At 40.6% G+C, this 24,424-nt stretch overlaps 1 protein-coding gene across 1 annotated transcript in view; it reads left to right on the top strand.

Moving 5' to 3' along the window:
* The window catches only part of ANTXR1 (ANTXR cell adhesion molecule 1), a 235,682-nt gene that overhangs the window by 70,445 nt on the left and 140,813 nt on the right, over positions 1-24,424 (top strand). Inside the window, exons 5-9 of the mRNA XM_075855335.1 lie at positions 6,191-6,224; positions 8,641-8,720; positions 13,402-13,470; positions 14,309-14,389; positions 21,133-21,193. Coding sequence (XP_075711450.1) covers positions 6,191-6,224; positions 8,641-8,720; positions 13,402-13,470; positions 14,309-14,389; positions 21,133-21,193 — 325 coding nt within the window. The remainder of the gene's footprint in view (positions 1-6,190; positions 6,225-8,640; positions 8,721-13,401; positions 13,471-14,308; positions 14,390-21,132; positions 21,194-24,424) is intronic.

The raw sequence follows: 24,424 nt of genomic DNA, 5'->3' as shown, positions 1-24,424 counted from the left end.
GAGATCGTCAGATAGGTAAGTAATGCATTCCTATTTACAGATTTAGTAAAGTTATACAAGTGAAGGGCACTGGTGCTGGGCATGCGTGTTAGATATATGTAAGCAAATAGAGACATCGTACGCCATCTCATAGGAAACAATTAATAAATAAATATATAATAAATAATGATCAGTGATATAACGGCAGATGAGACTGCCGGAAATAATAATAAGAAGCGCAGATGTATAAACATAACTGAAATTACATGCATGCATTTGCAAGCTAGTTCAGCACCTAGGTGATTACGAGCCCATTCACATGGACCAACAAGGATTAAAGTAATGTATTCTAGGAAGCTTGATTCATTAGAAGTACAAGAGATACTAATGTTGGATATGCATATTAAGTTTATTTTAGGAAGTGGAGAACAGAACCCACGGACTCGGTTGAGTCAAAAATTGGTAAATAGTATAGAAGTTGATGTAAATCATTTTACCTTAGGAATAAAAGAGGGGGGACGTTCTGCGAAAATCCCAATCGTCCTTAGTACAAACCAATGGAGGATGGAGGTACCATAGGAGAAACAGAGAGTTTCCAAGCATCTCAGCACGATCAATCACAAAGAGGACACAACTCTGTCCAGACATATGCATCAGCTACATGGTGGTAATACTAAGCTACTTCAGTTCGGGGGGGTTACCCAGATCAAATTGGGACCAAGGGATGGAAATTTAGACCAAATTCTACTGCAAGAGGAAGCACGATGGATCCATCGTTTGCATTCTCTCAGCCCCTCTGGTCTGAATGAGGGGTTTACTTTCGCGGCTTTTCTCTGAGACTTACACTCTAAGTTCAGTGTTACAATTATCGATTTACTGGCTCATAACCTAGTCTTTGTTCTTACGTTTTGTATCTCTACTTCTTATAGTAATACAAAGTAGAATTATAGACACTATCCAATCATTTAGTTATGATGGCCCCATATCCTCTCTGTTTCTCCTATGGTACCTCCATCCTCCATTGGTTTGTACTAAGGACCATTGGGATTTTCGCAGAACATCCCCCCTCTTTTATTCGTAAGGTAAAATTATTTACATCAACTTCTATACTATTTACCTATTTTTGACTTAACCGAGTCCGTGGGTTCTGTTCTCCACTTCCTAAAATAAACTTAATATGCATATCCAACATTAGTATCTCTTGTACTTCTAATGAATCAAGCTTCCTAGAATACATTACTTTAATCCTTGTTGGTCCATGTGAATGGGCTCGTAATCACCTAGGTGCTGAACTAGCTTGCAAATGCATGCATGTAATTTCAGTTCTGTTTATACATCTTCGCTTCTTATTATTATTTCCGGCAGTCTCATCTGCCGTTATATCACTGATCATTATTTATTATATATTTATTTATTAATTTTTTCCTATGAGATGGCGTACGATGTCTCTATTTGCTTACATATATCTAACACGCATGCCCAGCACCAGTGCCCTTCACTTGTATAACTGAACTAAATCTCTAAATAGGAATGCATTATTTACCTATCTGACGATCTCTGCGAACGGTTTTGAGTTTCAAGTGCTGAATAAGCTCAGAAGCGCATGCGTGGACTTTCATTCTCAGATGTTCTGGCTTCCCACTATCTCATTAGCAGTTCCACCTGCCGCTCAAACGGGGGATGACTAGTCTTGCCCGCCCCCGTTGCGATTGGTCCAATTCACGCACACACCCCTTGACACGTCATGGAGGATTCCCATAACAGAGAGAACTTTCCGGCGCGCCGTCAGTAGCCTCATGAACCCCTGAGGATGCTACATCCGTAGCGAAACATGTCGGGGGGGGGGCTCTCTTTTCAATTTTAATACATGCTGGTATATTGGGTATAACAATCTAACTATTTAGGAGGCCACTGCTGTTATCAACGGTCTCTATACCTTGCTCGTCTTTAATCATAGACGGCAAATACACGTGCACACTGCAACAACCACCAATGGTTGCTGACCCGATCCATGCATTGAAAAATTGTAACCATTTCTGTTGGTTCTGTCTGTTTGTCTGTTTGCTCAATTCAGCATAATAAAGATTACAAAATAAACCATTTTTAATGGTAGCTGGGAAATAGGGCTACTTTGCCTTCGGCATCTGTTTCTCAATTGTTGTATCCAGCCTGCCAGCTACCAAGGGTCTAATCCATATTTGCTGGCATTATCTACAGGGGCATTGTGGCTGGCATTATCTACAAGGGGCAGTGTGACTGGCATTATCTACAGGGGCAGTGTGACTGGCATTATCTACAGGGGGCAGTGTGACTAGCACTATCTACAGGGGGCAGTATGACTGGCATTATCTAGAGTGGGCAGTGTGACTGGCGCTATCTACAAGGGGCAGTGTGACTAGCGCTACCTAAAGGGGGCAGTGTGACTGGCATTATCTACAGAGGGCAGTGTGACTGGCATTATCTACAGAAGACAGTGTGACTGGCATTATATACAGAGGGCATTGTGACTGGCGCTATCCAGAGGTGCATTGTGATTGGCGATATCCACAGGTGGCATTGTGACTGGCATTATCTACGGAGGGCATTATGACTGGCGCTATCTACAGGTGGCATTGTAACTGGCGCTATCTACAGGTAGCATTGTGACTGGAGCTATCTACAGATAGCATTGTGACTGGCGCTATCTACAGTTGGCATTGTGACTGGCGCTATCTACAGGGGGCATTGTTAGTGTGTGTGGTATTCTACTTTACAGTGTTTAACACAATTTAATTAATGGGGACAGAGGTTGGTGCTATTATATTCAGGATCGGAGTGTGTTATACTATTATATTCAGGGGCATAGAGTGTGGCACCATGAGAATTCCCTCTTCGTTTATAGGTGCGGAAATGTTGGAAAAGTGGAGCCGAAGACATCTGAGCAGCAAACTCTGCAGAAATGGGCTGTGGCCGAGAGAAGTCATTATAGAGGTCTGGGCCGGATGGGGAAGAAAAGAGAAAAAGAATGAAAAATAATCTGAGACGTCACCTGTGAGTCACTCAATGTAAATGTTTATTCTCCCTGTGACTGATCAGTACTGTAGTCACTGTATGATCTACAGCGACATGATGGGTGTATTGTTCTTTTTTGTGAAACAACAACTCCCAGCATATCCTAACCATTGTTCTGGCTATACTGGGAGCTGTAGTTTTATGTCATACAAACTTATATAACAGGGGTTAAACTGAATTTGCAAATGATCTCTGTACTTGTACTCTGTATTTGTGCTGTTGCTGTATTTATGTATTGAACTTAGTTCTGATGCTGTATATATGTAATAAGCTTTGTTCTGGGGCTGTATATATGTACTGAACTTAGTTCTGGTGTTGTATTTATGTACTGAGTTTGGATCTGGTGTTTGTGTTTAAGTACTAAGCTTTGTTCTGGTGCTGTATATATGTATTAAGCTTTGTTCTGGTGCTGTATATATGTACTGAGCTTTGTTCTGGTGCTGTATAGATGTACTGAGCTTGGTAATCTACATTACAGTGCCGATCACATTATGTAGAAGATAAGGCATTTATAATGTGGTGACAGAGCCTCTTTAAGGTAAAGGTAGGTGTTAAATCTACTTTGACCTTAAAGAGGCTCTGTCACCAGATTTTGCAGCCCCTATCTGCTATTGCAGCAGATCGGCGCTGCAATGTAGATTACAGTAACGTTTTTATTTTTAAAAAACGAGCATTTTTGGCCAAGTTATGACCATTTTTGTAATTATGCAAATGAGGCTTGCAAAAGTACAACTGGGCGTGTTGAAAAGTAAAAGTACAACTGGGCGTGTATTATGTGCGTACATCGGGGCGTGTTTACTACTTTTACTAGCTGGGCGTTGTGTATAGAAGTGTCATCCACTTCTCTTCACAACGCCCAGCTTCTGGCAGTGCAGCACTGTGACGTCACTCACAGGTCCTGCATCGTGTCGGCACCAGAGGCTACAGATGATTCTGCAGCAGCATCGGCGTTTGCAGGTAAGTCGATGTAGCTACTTACCTGCAAACGCCGATGCTGCTGCAGAATCATCTGTAGCCTCTGGTGCCGACACGATGCAGGACCTGTGAGTGACGTCACAGTGCTGCACTGCCAGAAGCTGGGCGTTGTGAAGAGAAGTGGATGACACTTCTATACACAACGCCCAGCTAGTAAAAGTAGTAAACACGCCCCGATGTACGCACATAATACACGCCCAGTTGTACTTTTACTTTTCAACACGCCCAGTTGTACTTTTGCAAGCCTCATTTGCATAAATACGAAAATGGTCATAACTTGGCCAAAAATGCTCGTTTTTTAAAAATAAAAACGTTACTGTAATCTACATTGCAGCGCCTATCTGCTGCAATAGCAGATAGGGGTTGCAAAATCTGGTGACAGAGCCTCTTTAAGTGAAGGTAAATATATATACAGTAAAAATGAAACCCAAAACAACATGGAGGAATCTCAGTTTTTTCCAATTCACCCATTATGTGGTGCTTTAAATGGTGCCAATAAAAACTACAACTCCTCCCCCAAAAAATAATCCTTCACATACCACTCCATTGAAATAATTAAAAAAAAAAGTTATGACTCTAGGAAGGTGGCGAGTGAAAAATAAAAAATGGCTTGGACTTTAAGTGGTTAAACAAAAGAGACAGGTTCTTTAAGGTTATATTCACGCACATCAGATTTTATTTCCGGAAACCATAAACAATTTAAAGCTCCTGACTCTTTAGGGTCTCAAAGTATTCTGCTTCCTCTCTTCTGTATGGCTCATATGGCTTTTACAATAAATTCAAAACCGTGCCAGATCGATTACCGCCTAAACAGAAATCTGAAAATATATACGTTATAGTGTCATCAGAATTCTGTCTTAGGTCATAGCCTGAGCCATCAAGGAAGTGGCCCATATTTATTATTGCATTTTGTGGTGTAAATACGTTGAAAAATATGGTATTTGGGCCATAATCCATATTTATGAAGCCTCTGAGTCACTAAAATGTCGAAATGTGTTGATGTATATGGCACACAGTCGGGCAGACACTAGTGCTTAACTGATATGCCAATATTAATGAATCCCCCAAAATGTCCTCACCAAAAACGGAATCATTAGCAAATGGAGTCCTAGACCTCGTAACCATTTTAAACCCCTTTTTTTCAATGTCCATCGTAACTATCCATTTATTAAAAAGTTTCTTATCTGTAATACAAGGTCATTTACGTTCCAATGCTCTTAAAAAGCACACAACGAACTAGTTATACAAGCAGTGCACATTTTATTACGGGAATGAAAATACATCATGCTAAAATGTTTAGACCAGTATCAAAAAGGAATCTCAAAAGGGCAAAATATAGAAATTAAGGGGAAAAAACGCACGCATCATTAAGGGGTGGGTTGTCAACAGAATTATTCAGCAAAATCTCTAGGTCTGTATGAAAAAACTTCAGACAGGTATAGAAAGTGATAAAGGGGAGGTTTTGTAGTCATCGTGTTGGTAGTAAAGTCATACCTACAAAACCCCAAAATCTTAAAATAATAATCTCAATAAACTTACATCTAGAATTCCTCACCGTTCCCTTGCTGCTGCTGTTCAGATTTCCTGCAACATCTCGGTTTACAAGGGTATTAAGGGTTGATGGTAGTGACATACAGGGATCTGTCTGATTGGCAGTAGGGATCGGGAAGGATTTTTTTTTTTCACTTCATGGCAAATTGGTAAATGCCATTCAATGGTGCTTTTTGTATTCCTCTGGATCAACTAGAGGTTTATCAGTATATGGGTATATTCACACATGGCAGATTCGATGCAGAAATGTATGCAGCTGTCCCATTCATCTCAATGAGGCTTAAAGAAATACATGCTGCAGAAATAACCCCATTCAGATGTATGGGACAAATATTCTGTTGCAATAAATACACATACTCTAAAAACTTGAACCTGATGGACTTAGGTTTGACTCACATGTTGTGTCTTCTCTATGGAGGACAAATCATCATGCATTGATGTAAACAGAGATGTGATGAAGAACCCAAACAGCGACGACAAAATATTGGTAGGGAATCATAAAGGGGAGAATATTGACAAGATCATTATTTTACGGGGTTTTTTTTCCAGCAGTGCAATCCCCCTCTAAAGTTTTAATTAATGTATTTCTGTGTCTAATAAAATACTGAAATATTTTCTTTTCTGATTTATCCAGGCCAGTGAGCAAATTTATCATGAGAACTACAAAGGTATGTGATTATTTTAGCTTAATTTTATGCACACTTTGTCAATTTTGTTTTAAGTGCCCAAAAGCCTTAATCCTGTTCTGTGCATCATCCTTTTGCACTGGCATCACTTAAAGAGGCTCTGTCACCAGATTTTCAAACCCCCTATCTCCTATTGCAGCAGATAGGCGCTGCAATGTAGATAACAGTAACGTTACATTTTTAGCCAAGTTATGACCATTTTTATATTTATGCAAATGAGCCTTTCTTATGTACAACTGGGCGTGTATTGTGTTCGTTACATCTCGGTGTGTTTACTTATTTTACTAGCTGGGCGTTGTGAATGGAAGTGTATGATGCTGACGAATCAGCATCATCCACTTCTCTTCGTTGCCACCCAGCTTCTGGCAGTGCACAGACACACAGCGTGTCCTCACGAGATCACGCTGTGACGTCACTCACTTCCTCCCACAGGAACTTCATCGCGTCAGATGAGCGAGGACACGCTGTGTGTCTGTGAACTGCCAGAAGCTGGGTGGTAACGAAGAGAAGTGGATGATGCTGATTCGTCAGCATCATACACTTCCATTCACAACGCCCAGCTAGTAAAACACACCCAGATGTAACGAACACAATACCCGCCCAGTTGGACATAACTTTAAACACGCCCAGTTGTACATAAGAAAGGCTCATTTGCATAAATATAAAAATGGTCATAACTTGGCCAAAAATTCTCGTTTTTGAAAAAAAAAACGTTACTGTTATCTACATTGCAGCGCCGATCTGCTGCAATAGGAGATAGGGGTTTGAAAATCTGGTGACAGAGCCTCTTTAACTGTGACATTACTGTTTCCATTCCTGTGCCATGAGATCTTCCAGTAAATTATCCCTGTATGAAGACATGACTGTGTGCATTTTCTCTGTGCTATTATATGCTAACACTGTGCAAATGATCCATGTGCTGTGACATCACTGTGTGCATTATCAGTTTACATTATTGCATTATCTTAATCCTGTGACATCAATATATACATAATTCCTGCAGTTTCACATCATGGTGTGCATTTCTCAGGGGAAGTGATATCACTTTGTGCATTGCTCCTATTCTGTGACATTATATTGTACGCTATTCCTGCTTTGTGACATCACTGTGTGCATTACTCATCTACAGTGATATCACTTAGCACATTATTCCTGCACTGTGACGTTACTGTGCACACTTTTTTTTATATACTGTAATATCAATGTGTGTACTATACTTGTACTGTAACATCATTTGGTTTTCTAGTGTTATGACATTGCTATGTGCATTTTGTACTGGAACAGTCTACATCTCTGTTTGCACTATTACATGAGTTATGACATCTGTGTTTTTATTATTCCTGTGATTTTTTGGGTACCAAATGCAGGGCTGGGACAAGCGAAAGCGTAGTTGACAACCGCATATGGCTCCATCAGTCCTAAAAGGAGGCATCATTTGAAAAAAAAATTCTGTTAAATTCTTAAACTACCACAGGGATGAATAGATATTTACTCTGCAACTGTGATCCTGCTTAACCCAGTTACAAAAGCTGCAAAAGCTGTGGCAAAACAAAAGAATGAAAGTGTTTATAGATGAAGGCTTGGGGGAGAGGACATATTTGCAGTTTGCCAAATGCCTTATCTCGCCCCTGCTTAAGTGTGGAATAATTTGCCCCTGAACCAAACAGAATTCGTACATTTCTTAATATCAAAACTCGAGTCCATAATTGGGTATACATAGACGGATAGATGAAGTGGTTGAAATAATTATCCATGTCGAAAAGTGCTCCCAATATTGCAAATATTGTACATATGAATTGTATTACATTTATTTTCCCATATGAAAACTGGTGAAATGGGAGCATTTAATAATAGCGACTGTGATACATGTTATACCTAAACTTATTCCGACTGCTGAAACGAATTTGCACTGGTTAAACAATCATTGCATTACAATAGGCATAAGGAATATAATCGTTAACATTTTCTTTAATGAAAACACATTTGTTTAATTTTAAGTTTACACATTTTTATTGAATCCTTGTTTAATTGGTAAAAAAAAAAAATATGCCACTGAATTGTAAGAAGACGAAATCGTCATGTATGTGCTTTAAAAAAGTCAGGCCACATTTACATGACAAGGCTTCATGATGATAATGAATAGTGAGCAAATTCTCCAGTCTATAGCAAGCATTGGTCAATAAAAGACGTTGCCTGAAATTGCCTGTGAAAACTAGAAAATATTGCCATATGAGTTATTTACAATTATGTTCTCGGATCTGTTACCATAAAAGTATACTGTAGACAGAATTCGTTTTTTACCATAGTCGCTTACGTTTCTGTCTAAGGTCAATTCTTTACACGTTTTGTATAGGTAATTGCAGGCACATCACCAAACTTCATGTTTTTTTCTGTGCAGGTTACAGAACAGCAAGTGTTATCATTGCACTGACAGATGGAGAGCTGCATGAGGACCTATTTTATTATGCAGAACGAGAGGTACAGACCAGACTGCTAAATACAACTTATTGTTATTGATAGAGTAAGCTATGCAATAGATGTAAGATACATCAGGCAAGATTTACCAAGCCAAATATGCCATAATTCGAATGCAAATTACACCATGAAGTACATGGTGTACGCCAAATTTATTATGTGTTTCAGAAACTTTTTATGCATATCTCAAAAGTACTGAAAAGTGTCAAGAAAAAGATACAGGGATAAAAGGAGTCATAACGTGTCAAATTTAGTAAAAATGTGCGCCATTTTTTTTGCACAAAATTGGTGTGTATATACCTCACACAGGAGGTGGTATAAGGAAGTAAAAGGTGTCTCACGTGCCTGGCGGGTTGCACCCAATATATTATGCCGCATTGCACTATTTTGACAGACTTGTAAATTCCGGTATCCTGAGACAACATCCGGCATGATATTATCTCCCAGTCCCCTAGTAACATCGATCCCCTTCCCCCCCGCACTCCCTCTTCTTCACTCTCAGCATTTGACCCAATAACTGAAGAAGAAGTCTCGAGGCTCCTCTCTTCTTCTCGTCCTACTACCTGCCCTAGTGATCCTGTCCCCTCACACCTCCTCCAGTCCCTCTCCCCAGCTGTCACTAGTCACCTCACTAAAATATTTAACCTCTCTCTTTCATCTGGTATCTTTCCCTCCGCTTTTAAACATGCCATTATAAACCCATTATTGAAAAAACCAACACTTGACCCATCCAGCGCTGCCAACTACCGACCAGTCTCTAATCTGCCCTTCATCTCCAAACTCCTGGAACGCTTGGTCTACTCTCGCCTTATCCGCTATCTCTCTGCTAACTCCATTCTTGACCCCTTACAATCTGGTTTCCGCACTCTACACTCCACAGAAACTGCCCTTACTAAAGTCTCAAATGATCTCTTGGCGGCTAAATCGGACGGTAAATCCTCTCTCCTGATTCTTTTGGATCTCTCTGCAGCCTTTGACACTGTAGACCACAAACTCCTACTTAACATGCTCCACTCTATTGGCCTCAAGGACGCGGCTCTCTCTTGGTTTTCCTCCTATCTCTCTGACCGCTCATTCAGTGTGTCATTTGCTGGTTCCACTTCTTCTCCTCTTCCCCTTGATATCGGGGTTCCTCAGGGATCAGTCCTAGGTCCACTCCTCTTTTCTCTCTACACAGCTCCTATTGGACAAACCATCAGCAGATTTGGCTTCCAGTACCATCTCTACGCTGATGACACCCAATTATATACCTCTTCCCGTGACATCACCCCTGCTCTAATACAGAACACCAGTGATTGTCTGTCCGCTGTCTCTAACATCATGTCCTCTCTCTATCTGAAACTGAATCTTTCTAAAACTGAGCTCCTTGTGTTCCAACCATCTACTAACCTCCCTAAACCTGATGTCTCTATATCTGTGTGTGGCACTATCATAACTCCTAAGCAGCACGCCCGCTGTCTAGGGGTTATTTTTGACTCAGATCTTTCCTTTACTCCTCACATACAATCACTTTCACGCTCCTGTCATTTTCACCTAAAAAACATCTCCAGAATCCGCTCTTTTCTTACGGAGGAAACTGCCAAAACTCTCATTGTTGCTCTGATTCACTCTCGTCTTGACTACTGTAACTCATTACTAGTCGGTCTTCCCCTCACTAAACTCTCCCCTCTCCAATCTATCCTCAATGCAGCAGCCAGGCTCATCTTTATGACCAACCGCTACACCAACGCCTCTAATCTGTGCCAGTCACTGCACTGGTTGCCCATCCCCTTCCGAATAAAATTCAAACTTATTACTCTCACCCACAAAGCTCTCCACAGTGCTGCACCTCCTTACATCTCCTCCCTCATCTCTGTCTACCACCCTACTCGGGCTCTACGTTCTGCCAACGACCTTAGATTAAAATCCTCCATAATCCGAACCTCCCACTACCGTCTCCAGGATTTCTCTCGTGCTGCACCCGTCCTCTGGAATGCGCTACCCCAGACAATCCGATTAATTCCCAATATCCACAGTTTTAAACGTGCCCTGAAAACACATCTATTTAGACAGGCCTATAAAATTCCCTAATCTGACTCCTTTTCATGGCCCTCCATTTAGATTAGTCATCAGAATAAGATTCCCTCACACTCCTTCTCTTCATGTCCGTCATACACGGATACTGGCTGGTGACCGGCTCATGCAGCTTTATGTTACCACCGCATGTGTATAAAAATGGCCGGACCATTGTACAGAACAAACACTATTACACTTTGTGTCTCCATTATGTCCTCATAGATTGTAAGCTCTTGCGAGCAGGGTCCTCACTCCCCAGGTTTGAATTGTAAATGAACTTTGTCACTATGTAATGTCTGATATTGTTTTCATGTTCCCTCTACATTGTAAAGTGCTGCGTAATATGTTGGCGCTATATAAATAAAGATTATTATTATTATTATTATAGATCTCCCCCATAAACTTTTTTCCAACCATATGAGATTGATTAGTGCATGAGAGATTCGTCAATAGAACGCTCGTCCTCTTATTGAATCTGTGGTAAGGAGAAAATAAATGCCAGGTTAGACATTGCTTGTCGGTGTTGTTTGCTGACATCATTCTTGTGGGAAAAGTGATGAAAAGTCGCACTCGGCTCCATTGTGAAGCCCCACCCACTTTATTAAACAAGATTGTATCTGTTGGGAAAAGTGGCCTCGGGGCTTCATAAGGGCATGGCCAGACGTGGCGGAATTGCTCTGGAATTCCGCAGCGGAAATCCGCAGCGGACCCGTTTCTCCATTGCCTTCCACAGCTTTTTAGTTGTGTTTGTTTACACGTTGCGGACAATTGCGCTGCATAGCATAGGCTGCGGCGCGGAATTTGGTGTCCGCAGCATACAATGGTTGTTGCGGACGTGTAGCGGACTTGTTGCGGACTCATTGCGGAATTTCTCCATTGACTTCAATGGAGATTCAAAATTCCGCAATGAAGTCCGCAGATGTTATGTAGATGTTATGTGTGCTGCGGAGCGTATTGGTTTTACTAACATGACATTTCTTCATTCTGGCTGGACCTAAGTATTTCTAGGTCTACAGCCAGACTGAGGAAGTCAATGGGGCTCCCGTAATTACGGGTGACTACGTGTGTGCACCCATAATTACGGGTGACTACGTGTGTGCACCCGTAATTACGGGAGCGTTGCTAGGTGACGTCAGTAAATAGTCACTGTCCAGGGTGCTGAAAGAGTTAAGCGATCGGCAGTAACTGTTTCTGCACCCTGGACAGTGACTTCCGATCACAAGATACATCAACCTGTATAAAAAATAGGAGTTCATACTTACCGAGAACTCCCTGCTTCTTCCTCCAGTCCGGCTTCCCAGGATGACGTTTCAGTCTAAGTGAAGGCTGCAGCCAATCACAGGCTGCAGCGGTCACATGGACTGCCGCGTCATCCAGGGAGGTCGGGCTGGATGCCAAAAGAGGGACGCGTCACCAAGACAACGGCCGGGTAAGTATGAAATTCTTTTACTTTCACTAGGGAAAGTGCTGTCCCTTCTCTCTATCCTGCACTGATAGAGGGAAGTACTTCCCCTCAATACGCAACGGCTAGTCTGCATCAATCTAATGCCCATTTTGGGCAGAGCCGCAACAGAATCTGCAACGCAGATTCTGTGCGGCATTGATGCGGACAGTTGCGGAAGAAATCCGCCACGTCTGGGCATGCCCTAAATACGATGGTCAGCCCGAACGCTATATTTGTCAATGTATTTACGCCAGAAAACTGCTTTAAACACATCAATAAATCCGCCCCAAATACTTTACTGATGCAATGTGGTCACTGTAGCTCAGAAAGAGGCCTCCATGGCTAGCACTGGGGGCTTTGCGGCTCGCACTCTTTAGTTGGCACTATATGGGTGATTTGTGGTTGCCAATACATGGGGGCTCTGTGGCTGAACCTGTATAGGGCTCTGTAGTTTGCACTACATGGGGTCTCTGTGACTATCACTGTATGTGGATTCTGTAGTTGGCAGAATACAAAGATTTTGTAGCTGCCACCATATGGGTCTCTGTGGCTAGTACTGCTTAGGGGCTCTGTGGCTAGCCTCAATCTGAAGGAACTGGGGCTGACTATGTTTTGGGCCCTGTGGTTTGTACTGACATGGGGGCACAGTGGCTGATAGTATTTTGGGGCATTTTTTGATGTTTGTCTGTTGTGAGAACACTGAAATGGGTTGCAATCTTATGGGGGACTGAATGTGGCTGGCATGCGCATAAGTATGTTTATCTTCATGTACATGTGAACATTTATGCATCTATTGACAAAACTCTACGTACGCTCCTGTGTTAAAAAACTCTTTATTTAAAATAGACAACCCCATTAACAATGAAAGTATTATGTATTTATATGTAATCCAGACTATTTCGATATTTTGATATTATTGACCAGCAGGAATTTGTGAATTTATGAGCTCAGGTGACACAAGCCATAACTGTAAGCTACAACCACAATAAGAATAAAATCATAATAAAATCCATTAGAGTAAAAAAAACAAAAAAAAACTACTTGAAAATAAGTGAAAAATGCAACAATGACAATATATTACAGAGATGCAAGATTTTACTGTCAGCATGTATAGGTCATACATGGAGCTTCACTTTAAAGCCTTTGTATAGTAACATTCAATGTTATTCTTTTTTATTCGTTCAGGCAAACAGATCTCGTGATTTGGGAGCCCAGGTGTATTGTGTGGGGGTTAAAGACTTCAATGAGACTCAGGTATTCTGTTTGTATAGTCTGCTATGGAGCAGTAATAGAAAATAATATCCTTTGTGTTTTTCTTGAGTTCGTGCCTTGCAGTTATTTTTTTTCTGACGCCACCTTTGCATGGCTACAGCTCAAGAATATATAAATACACAACATAATAGAAATGTATATTGAAATATATTATATTACATTAAGCGGATAATGTATTGCAGACATCTATGCTGGCAGGTATTCAATGGCCTCTTTACTTCCATGAAAGTCAGATGATCTAACTTTTATGCAATTCAACTTGTACAACTATTGTCTACTGCTCATAGAGCTCAGTAGAAAGTCAAGCTACTGTCATAGTTCTTCCACATGATAATGCCAAGTTATTATGACTTCTATAAATTGGCAAATATGATTTCTACAACGTTTTGTGTATTTTGAGGCCAAGTTCAGTCTTTGTGTATTTTGAGGACATGTTGAGTCATATATCACATCCCATGTCCCATAGTGTAGTCTTTGAGATTAGATGTGACTTACCGTAATTCATTGCTCAGGTCACCATTTAGCCTAGGTCAACTAATGATGTCCCTGTGACGTCTGGGTCCGAATTTGAGGCCATTATACGGGCACCGAAATTCAGCCGCATTATATTTTGAGTGCAGTTCGATTTTGAAGAACCATGTTTTTTTTTTTATATACGTGGATGATGAAACCATTTTTGTGGTAAAGGTTAGGAATTACTAAACAGTATATTTCTTTGACATCTATGATGGGTTAACAACAACCATACGTGTATAATGGGCCTTTATGTGATTCTTTGTTTGTTACATTATTTCTTTTTAATTTCCTCCTGTGTCCATAGCTGGCTCGGATAGCTGACAGCAAGGATCATGTCTTCCCTGTAAATGGAGGATTTGAGGCTCTTCATGATATCATAGGCTCAGTGAGTAACACCAATTTAGATATAATTTCTGCATTAGAAAACTATTTGAATAACTTTATTCTCACATGAGAACAGACTGTAACAAGGTACCAGAGAAATGTGAAAATCTGTAACGTTATTATGTGTGGGAATAATGCAGTGGAAATAAAATTTCTTAAAGGGTATGTACACATTTGCAACAATTCTTTTTATAATGCTCCAGTGCATCTAAAAAAAAAATAACGAAGGAACTTTGAAATTAGTCTTCATTTAAAATATCTTACCATTTTGTTGTTACAGCTTCTATGCAGACATATGTTTCTCTATGGTTACAGATTACAAACCAAACCTGTGTAGTGTAATTCCATAGTCATACTCTATTCCAGCTGTACCCTACTTCTTAATAACATAAAATCCATAGCTTACAAAAGTAAGGTACGGATGAAAGGGAGGGCGACTACAGAATCTGACTACACAGGGTTTGTTTGTAGTCTGTAACCATGGAGACTACCAGGTCTGCAAAGAAGTTGTAAACATAAAACAATAGGGTATTTTTTTAATGAACACTATTTGCTTTAAGGCTCTGTTCACATGTGCTTCCAAACCTCCGTAAGGAGCCTCCCTCGCAGATCTGGTAAAAAAAAAGTCAGAAATAAATAGTTATTTTTTTCCAGTAATACCACGGACACCATGAGAGGAACTTGAGGGAACCCATTAAAGTCAATGCGCCCTGTTGGGCGCCATTGGCGTCATTATGTGACGGATCCGAAACTTCAGGTTTTTTTGTGGTTCTGCTCCTATGAGCAGAACAACGGAAAACCGAATGCAGGTGTGAACCAAGCCTTCATTTTCTATTTACATTTTTTAGAGGCACTGGAGCAATGGAAAACAATAAAAAAATTGTATTAGGGCATGACCACACATGGCGGAATTCCTCCGCAACTGTCCGCATCAATGCCGCACAGAATCTGCGTTGCAGATTCTGCAGCGGATCTGCACAAAATGTGCAGAAAATTGATGCGGACTGGCCGCTGCGGACTGCAGGAAAAGTGCTTCTCTTCTCCCTATTCAGTGCAGGATAGAGAGAAGGGACAGCACTTTCCCTAGTGAAAGTCAAAGAAATTCATACTTACCGCCCGTTGTCTTGGTGACGCGTCCCTCTTTCGGCATCCGGCCCGACCTCCCTGGATGACGCTCCAGTCCATGTGACCGCTGCAGCCTGTGCTTGGCCTGTGATTGGCTGCAGCCGTCACTTACACTGAAACGTCATCCTGGGAGGCCGGACTGGAGACAGACGCAGGGAGTTCTCGGTAAGTATGAACTTATATTTTTTTTTACAGATACATGTATATTGAGATCGGTAGTCACTGTCCCGGGTGCAGAAACAGTTACTGCCGATCGCGTAACTCTTTCAGCACCCTGGACAGTGACTATTTACAGACGTCTCCTAGTAACGCTCCCGTCATTACGGGAGCCCCATTGACTTCCTCAGTCTGGCTGTAGACCTAGAAATACATAGGTCCAGCCAGAATGAAGAAATGTCATGGTAGTAAAAACAATACGCTCCGCAGCACACATAAGATCTGCGGACTTCATTGCGGAATTTTGACTCTCCATTGAAGTCAATGGAGAAATTCCGCCATGAGTCCGCAACCAGTCCGCCACTGCTCCGCAACAGACAGAGCATGCTGCGGACACCAAATTCCGCTCCGCAGCCTATGCTCCGCAGCGGAATTGTACGCATCGTGTAAACGAACACTGCTAAATTAAAGTGAAAGTCAATGGAGAAACGGCTCCGCTGCGGATTAACGCTGCGGAGTGTCCGCAGCGGAATTTAAGTGAAATTCCGCCATGTGTGAACCCGCCCTTACATAGTTATAACACAGGTTTTCACAAACTAAATATTGACAACCCCAAGAGATGCTATAGTTTGGCAGCTATAGTGGTTGACTTCCCTGCACATCTATGGAAGAGTGAAGGGCGTAGCAGAGTTGAAGCCTCATCTAGACTAGGCATCGCTGAAAATATAAATTTAAGCCAGTCATTAAAAAATACTGGCCCATTACTAGCTTTCTGGTAGTCTAGATCCGATCTGACAACATCGTGATAAAACTTTTGAGTATGGAAATTATTAGTATTGACAATGTTAAGAATGATAATGGATTTTTATTACTGTAATAATAGCTATGTATTTTCGATTATGGCAGCAATAGTGGCGATTTGTTGTGCTGATCAGTATCATAGCTATAGGAGGTGCAGAAATAGCAGTCGCACCTAGGCCTTGGTGCATGAGGGGGCTCAACAGCCTGCCTGCCACATAACAAAACACCAGTATTATAAATGGCGCCTGGTAGCTGTGGGGCCCTGTTACAGATTCTGCCTCTGGCACTAAATACCATGATAACATATTATGTCAGAGCTTTCCAGTGATGACGATTCATTTGGTTGGTGCACTATAGTTTTGGAAACTGGTGGGGACTGTGCTCACAGACTCCATAGATAAGGTCTTCTGAATAATATCTATGACATGTCAAAAGATCATATTGCGTGGATTTGCCCTTTAACCCGTTAGTGACCGCCCATAAGTGTTTTTACGTCGGTCACTAACAGGCTTTATTCTGATGGAGTAGCCTTTTTACGGCGCTGCATCAGAATAAAAGAGCGCCTGCGGGAGGAGGACAAGCTCCGTGCTCTTAGCTACCAGAGATAACTGAGGGTTTGGTGTACACTTGCTCTAGCGAGGGGGATTGAAATCAGCACTGATACCACCCGTTTAACCCCTTAAAAGCGGCAGTCAATAGCGACCACCGCATCTAAGTAGTTTTAGAGCGGGGGGATCCCTCTCTCACCCTATCGGCACACCCGCGATGCGATTGCCAATGGTTTTTATGGCAGCCGGGGGCCTAACAAAGGCCCACAGGTCTGCCTTTAGTGAATGCCTGCTAGACCATTCTGGAGGCATGACCTAACAGATGCCTCTCACTGACAGTCAATAATACATTGCAATACAGAAGTATTGCAGCGTGTTAAAAGGGTATGTGCACACACAAAATTAAAAAACGTCTGAAAATACTGAGCTTTTTAGCTCCTGATTTTCAGAAGTTTTTTAATCAAAGTCATGTTTTTCGCAGCGTTTTTAACGGCCATTTTTGGAGATGTTTTTCTATAGAGTCTATTAAAAACGGCTCCAAAAACGGCTGAAGAAGTGACATGCACTTCTTTTTTGCGGCCGTTTTTTTCCATGGCGATTTTGAAAAACGGCCGGGTAAAAAAACGGCCCGTCGGAACAGAACGCCGTTTTGCCATTGAAATCAATAGGCAGATGTTTGGAGGCGTTCTGCTTCCGATTTTTCAGCCATTTTTCAGGACGTTTACGGCCCGAAAAACAGCTGAAAACACTACGTGTACACATACCCTAAAAGCGATGAAATGATCGCACAGTGAAATCCCCTAGTGGGACTAAAAAAAAAGTAAACAAAGTATAATAAAGGTAATAATAAATAATTAAAAATCCCTAGTAAAGAAAAATGAAAAACCCACTTTTTCCCCTTGCAAAATGCTTTATTTCTAAAAAATTAAAAAAGCCATATTTGGCATTGCTGTATCCATAACGACTGAGCTATAAAACTATTACATTATTTAACCTGCACAGTGAACCCTGTAAAAAAATAAAATAAAAAAAACAATGCCAGAATTGCTGTTTTCTGTTCATCATGCCTTCAAAAAAATGTGATAAAAAGCAATCAAAAAGTCGTATGTACTCCAAAATGGTACCAATAATAACTAGAAGTTGTCCCACAAAAAAAACCTTATACAGCTGTCAGCAGAAAAATAAAAAGGTTATGGCTCATAAAATGTGGCGTAGTAAACATAAAAAATCTATATAAATTTGGTATCGCCGCAATCGCAACGCAGTTACCCGCTGAATAAAGTTATTATGTTATTTATACCACATGGTAAACGGTGTCAATTTAAGACGCAAAAACAAAATGGCAACATTTCTGTTTTTTTTTCCATTACCCCCACAAAAAAAGTTAATAAAAGTTAATTAATAAATTATATGTAGCCCAAAATGGTGCTATCAAAATAATACAACTTATCCCGCAAAAAACAAGTCTTTATCTAGCCTTGTCAACAGAAAAATAAAAAAGTTATAGCTAGTTGAATGTGACGATGGAAAAACTTAAAAAATTGCTAGGCCATTAAGGTTTAAAACACCTTCGGTGTTAAGGGGTTAAAGTGCAAAAAGAAGAACTACCTATTTAATATTTTGTCAGCACTGTTGGCTTAATAAGCAGGTTTACTGAGATCTACCTTAAATAGCAGCTACGAAACTATACATAATTGCTTGTAAAATAATATCATGCAAGCAGGTTCCAACAGAACACAAGCTTTCCATAGCCTAGGATTGTGATCTGTATCTGTAGAGCCCTGAAGGCAAGTATGGAAGTCGCATGCAGATACAGGCAATGAAAAGATACAAATCTCAACAGATCCCATCTCCTCAATGGTGTCAAAAATGGGCTAGTGTGCTAAATGCTGTTTATCATACTAGTATATGCTGGTATATACAGTGTATATGTATATATATATATATATATATATATATATATATATATATATATATATACACACTGTGTCTACTTTTTTTATCAGAATAATAAAGTCTGACATTGTCTCTGAGGTAGCAGAGTCTCATGGCTATGGTCCAAGATTGCGTAGAAAATGTCTCCGTGAAAATGTTCAAGTTGAGATAACTATTTTTCCAGAAGCTACAAGTGGTATCGTATAACTGTTTCATTACTGCATACAGCTCCCAGTAAAATGAGAGGGGTGTTTCTTTTTACAAGCAGCACACTTCATGTCACAATGTAGACAAATACACTATTATTATGGGTCTATAATCCATGACCCAACAATCTTTGATCATCAATTTAGAATCCATGAAGAGACATAGAATAAACACTAGTCATTGAAGGGGATAGTTTGACCACTTGCTCCCCATTGTTTAAAGGGACTCTGTAGTTGAAGAAAACATTGTCCTATTGGTAAAAAATGTTTTATTATGTTAAACATATTTTGTATGTAAATTAACATATATATATGTGTATATATATATATATATATATATATATATATATATACTTATAAAATCTCCTGAAAATTCTAGTTTCTACATTAGCTATTGAGCCCTTACAATAGGTTTACACTTCCTGCTTTGTAGATATTGCATTTCAGCTTGTGCTGTGTACACTGGGGCCCAGGGCCAATATATCTCATTAGCTTCATGATTACAATGAAAGGGTAACCCTTCTATTACTAAAGCTAGAGGCAGGTGATAAGGATCACACCATTGACAATGATGGGGACATCAGAAATACCCCTCCCTGCAAAGTGACCTTTGTACGTACATGTTAGGCTGCGTCAGAGCTCCGTTCCGACATTCCGTCGGAGCTTTCCGTCAAAACTGAACCCTTGCACAACGGAGACAAAGGAAACCATAGGCACCGGATCTGTCACCATTGAAATCAATGTTGATGTAAACGGAAATCTTTGGTTTATATTTGTGTCAATCAGGGCCCCGTTCCGACGGAAAGCTCAGACGGAACGTTGGAACAGAGCCCTGATGCAGATGTGAACGAAGCCTTACACAGCATGCTCACAACACCCTCTCATACAAGGCAGTTAATACAGGATTGCACCATTGACAATGATAGGGACACCTCAAATACCCTTCCCCACACAGTGACCTTTGTACATATCACAGAGCATGCTCACCACACTCTCTCATACAAGTCAATAGGTTGTTCGCATTTCATGGCCAGGTACATGCTGTAAAGCAAATCTTTGGAACTGCTATTGCAGAATCTACAATCTATGTACCTGTCACTGAGCAATAGTATAAACTGTGGGCACTAACAAGCTTGGGTTTATAGATAACTATTGGGTTGAAAGGGTAGTCAAGACATGAAGTGACCAAATTACATCTGCATTGATGACCCATAAGAGGAGGAATTTTCTTAGGAGTCCTGATTGGAACTTGAGATTTTTTTATTCCTTCCATTCTGATTCATCATTTAATTCAGGTATTCTACAAGAAAATGGTGACTTCTTTTTATCCTAACCCATGTGACAAGATCATTTTATAATAATGTTGGATAAGTCAATTTGAGTAACAGTGTCAATTCCTCCCTGAATGTCAAACATATATAGTTCTGTTTATAGCGATATAGAGAAGTGACTATATTTGTTTATAGACAAATAAATTGGTTAATATTGTAAATATTTTTTCTTTAAGGGGTTAACAATTTACTATGCAGAATATGTGCTGGGACCATTTCTGATACAAAAATGTTCAAATATTTGCACTCTTAACCCAATAACCATTATATCTTCATAACATACTAGGCATGTTTTCCTGGAAAGGTCCATTGCATAGGATAACTACAGCATTGGCAGCCCATGCAAGACCTCACAACAGGATCTAGCCAGCGTGCGCTGTCACTGCAAAGAGGCAGGCGTATCGCTGCAGTTCATACATCATTTTCTATTGCTATTGGCATATTACACATTTTGATATGAGGTCCTGTTTTTTGAAGTTTGGAAGTTACTGTTTCCTATAGCCCAATCTGATCAGTGATTCTTACATTTATACTATATATATATATATATATATATATATATATACATATTCTCGATGGCACTAAGTTTACAGAAATTACTTTCATAGAACCGAGCCCAATATATTCTTCTGTTCCATACAGATCCTGAAGATGTCCTGTATAGAAATTCTAGCTGCAGAGCCTTCCAGTATATGCGCCGGAGGTAAGTGCCGTATTTATCAGACTATAAAGCACTCTATAATTGTGGATGGTTAACACTAGAAGCAATAAGTGTCCCATGAGTTTGAAGTAGCTTACATTACATAGTTACATAGTTACATAGTTAGTACGGCTGAAAAAAGACACATGTCCATCAAGTTCAACCAAGGGAAGGGAAAAGGGAAGGAAAAATTTCTACACATAGGAGCTAATATTTTTTTGTTCTAGGAAATTATCTAACCCTTTTTTAAAGCCATCTACTGTCCCTGCTGTGACCAGCTCCTGCGGTAGGCTATTCCATAAATTCACAGTTCTCACTGTAAAGAAGCCTTGTCGCCTCTGCAGCTTGAACCTTTTTTTCTCCAGACGGAGGGAGTGCCCCCTTGTTTTTTTGAGGGGGTTTTACAAGGAACAGGATTTCACCATATTTTTTGTATGTGCCATTAATATATTTATATAAGTTAATCATGTCCCCCCTTAGTCGTCTTTTTTCAAGGCTAAATAGGTTTAATTCTTTCAATCTTTCCTCATAACTTAAATTCTCCATGCCCCTTATTAGCTTCGTTGCTCTTCTTTGTATTTTTTCCAACTCCAGGGCATCCTTTCTATGAACTGGAGCCCAGAACTGAACTGCATATTCTAGATGAGGCCTCACTAATGCTTTGTAAAGTGGCATTATTACATCCCTGTCCCGCGAGTCCATGCCTCTTTTAATACACGACAATATCCTGCTGGCCTTTGAAGCAGCTGATTGACACTGCATGCTGTTATTGAGTTTATGATTTACAAGTACACCCAGATCCTTCTCAACAAGTGAATCCGCCAGTGTAGCTCCCCCTAGGACATATGATGCATGCAGGTTGTTGGTACCAAGATGCATAACTTTACATTTATCTACATTAAACTTCATTTGCCAAGTGGACGCCCAAACACTTAGTTTGTTTAAATCTGCCTGTAATTCATGAACATCTTCCATAGTCTGAACTATATTACATAGCTTGGTGTCATCTGCAAAAATAGAAATAGTGCTATTAATCCCATCCTCTATATCATTAATAAATAAGTTGAATAATAGTGGTCCCAGCACTGAACCCTGGGGTACACCACTTATAACCGGGGACCATTCAGAGAAGGAATCATTGACCACAACCCTCTGGATACGGTCCTTGAGCCAATTCTCAATCCAATTACAAACTATATTTTCTAAACCTATAGTCCTTAATTTACCCATTAGGCGTCTATGGGGGACAGTGTCAAATGCCTTTGCAAAGTCCAAAAACACTAAATCCACAGCGGCCCCTCTGTCTAGACTTCTGCTCACCTCTTCATAAAAACAGATTAGGTTAGTTTGACAACTTCTGTCCTTAGTAAAACCGTGCTGGCTGTCACTTATAATGCTATTTATTGTCACATAATCCTGTATATAGTCCCTCAATAGCCCCTCAAACATTTTCCCCACGATGGATGTTAAGCTTACTGGTCTATAATTACCCGGGGAAGACCTAGAGCCCTTTTTGAAAATAGGCACCACATTTGCCCTGCGCCAGTCCCTTGGCACTATACCAGTCACTAGAGATTCTCTGAATATTATGAAAAGGGGGACAGAAATAACTGAACTAAGCTCTTTAAGAATTCTAGGGTGTAACCCATCTGGTCCCGGAGCCTTGTGCACATTTATTTTATTTAATTTAGCTTGGACCATCTCTACATTCATCCAGTTCAGTATATCAACTGATATATTAACAGCACTGGCACCGGCTACATCAGCTGCTCTTTCTTCTGTTGTATATACAGAGCTAAAGAACCCATTTAGTAACTCTGCCTTCTCTTGATCCCCTGTGATCAACTCCCCATTACCATTATTTGTGATACAGATGTATTAATGTACAAATTACTTCACTGTAATTCTCTGTATGTGCTGAACATAAAGCCTTTTTTGGACAGTATGTGCCTTACATTTGAATACAAAGCCACCATTGTAAAATAAAATATAGAGCATACATTGCAGTGGCTGGCTGTATAAGAAGGCTCAGCCTGTATAGGAAAGCAAAAAAAGGGTATACTTATGCATAAATGGTCAGCGGATGTCAAACTAACCATCCTTTTCAATCCGTCAACCCATAGAGGTTCCATAAACCAGTTCGGCATATGCACCAGGGGCATTTCCCGGCGCATGAGTCAACCATACACACTGAATGCTGTGTCAACAAAGCCTAAGGGTTATTTTACAAGGCCCGATATGGGCCTTGAAAACGTGCGCTGATCGACGAGACAGCTCTTTTCACAAGGAGCAGTAATCAGTTATGTATGGGAACGAGCGATTGTTACTAAGATCGCTGATCCCGATTCATTTACACAGGGAGATGTGCTGCCGACTAGCAATCATTTTATTGGCTGCATCAACTAGCAGATCATTCGATGATGAGCGTTTTCTTGTTCATCGGCAGATTGTCGCCCTATTTACACAGGGCAATGATCGGGAACAAGCATCGTTTGCCCGATCATTGGCTTGCGTAAAAGGGCCTTTAAGCTGGCCATACACAGGCTGTATAGTTGCATAAGGATGGACTGATAGAGGTTTAACATTCATATCCTATCTTAACCTCTTTTTTACTGATGAGATAAAAGTGACACGTAATGTCTTTCCAATTACACATACAGTGAGAGATAGGAGAGACACTCGTCATGTCTCCTCTGCACATAAACCACCAAGAAAATTCTGATAATATAACTTTAGTGTTACATGGTTTACAACATCCATTTCAATGTATATTCTTGACTCTAAAATGAGGAATACAGATAGCTTTCAGTGTAAAGGCCCTATTACACGGGCCAATGATCGGGCAAACAAGCATCCAAAGGAACACTCGTTCCCAATCATTGCTCTGTGTAATCTCGGCAACGATCAGCCGATGAACAAGCAAACACTCGATCATTGGCTGATCTGCTATTTTTATGCAGAATTAAAAATCATCGTTGTTGGCAGCAGATCTCCGTGATTAACATAATGAAAATGCATAGGCACGAGCGATCGTAGTAACGTGCTCTCGTCCCTATACGTATCCTATCATTGCTCCGTGTGATAGGAACAAACGAGCGCCGATCAACGAGCTGTCTCGTTGATCGGCGCTCGTTTAAACGGCCCATGACAGGCCGTGCAGCGGTACCTTAAGCCGTGCTTTTATTAAGCTGTTGGATAAAGTGCAGGAGAGATAGGAAGTGTGTCTCTCCTACT

This window comes from Rhinoderma darwinii, chromosome 3 (assembly GCF_050947455.1).
Source record: "Rhinoderma darwinii isolate aRhiDar2 chromosome 3, aRhiDar2.hap1, whole genome shotgun sequence".
Taxonomy (NCBI): Eukaryota; Metazoa; Chordata; class Amphibia; order Anura; family Rhinodermatidae; genus Rhinoderma; species Rhinoderma darwinii.
The sequence above is the reverse complement of the archived record's forward strand: the minus strand, read 5'-3'. Positions and strand labels throughout refer to the sequence as shown.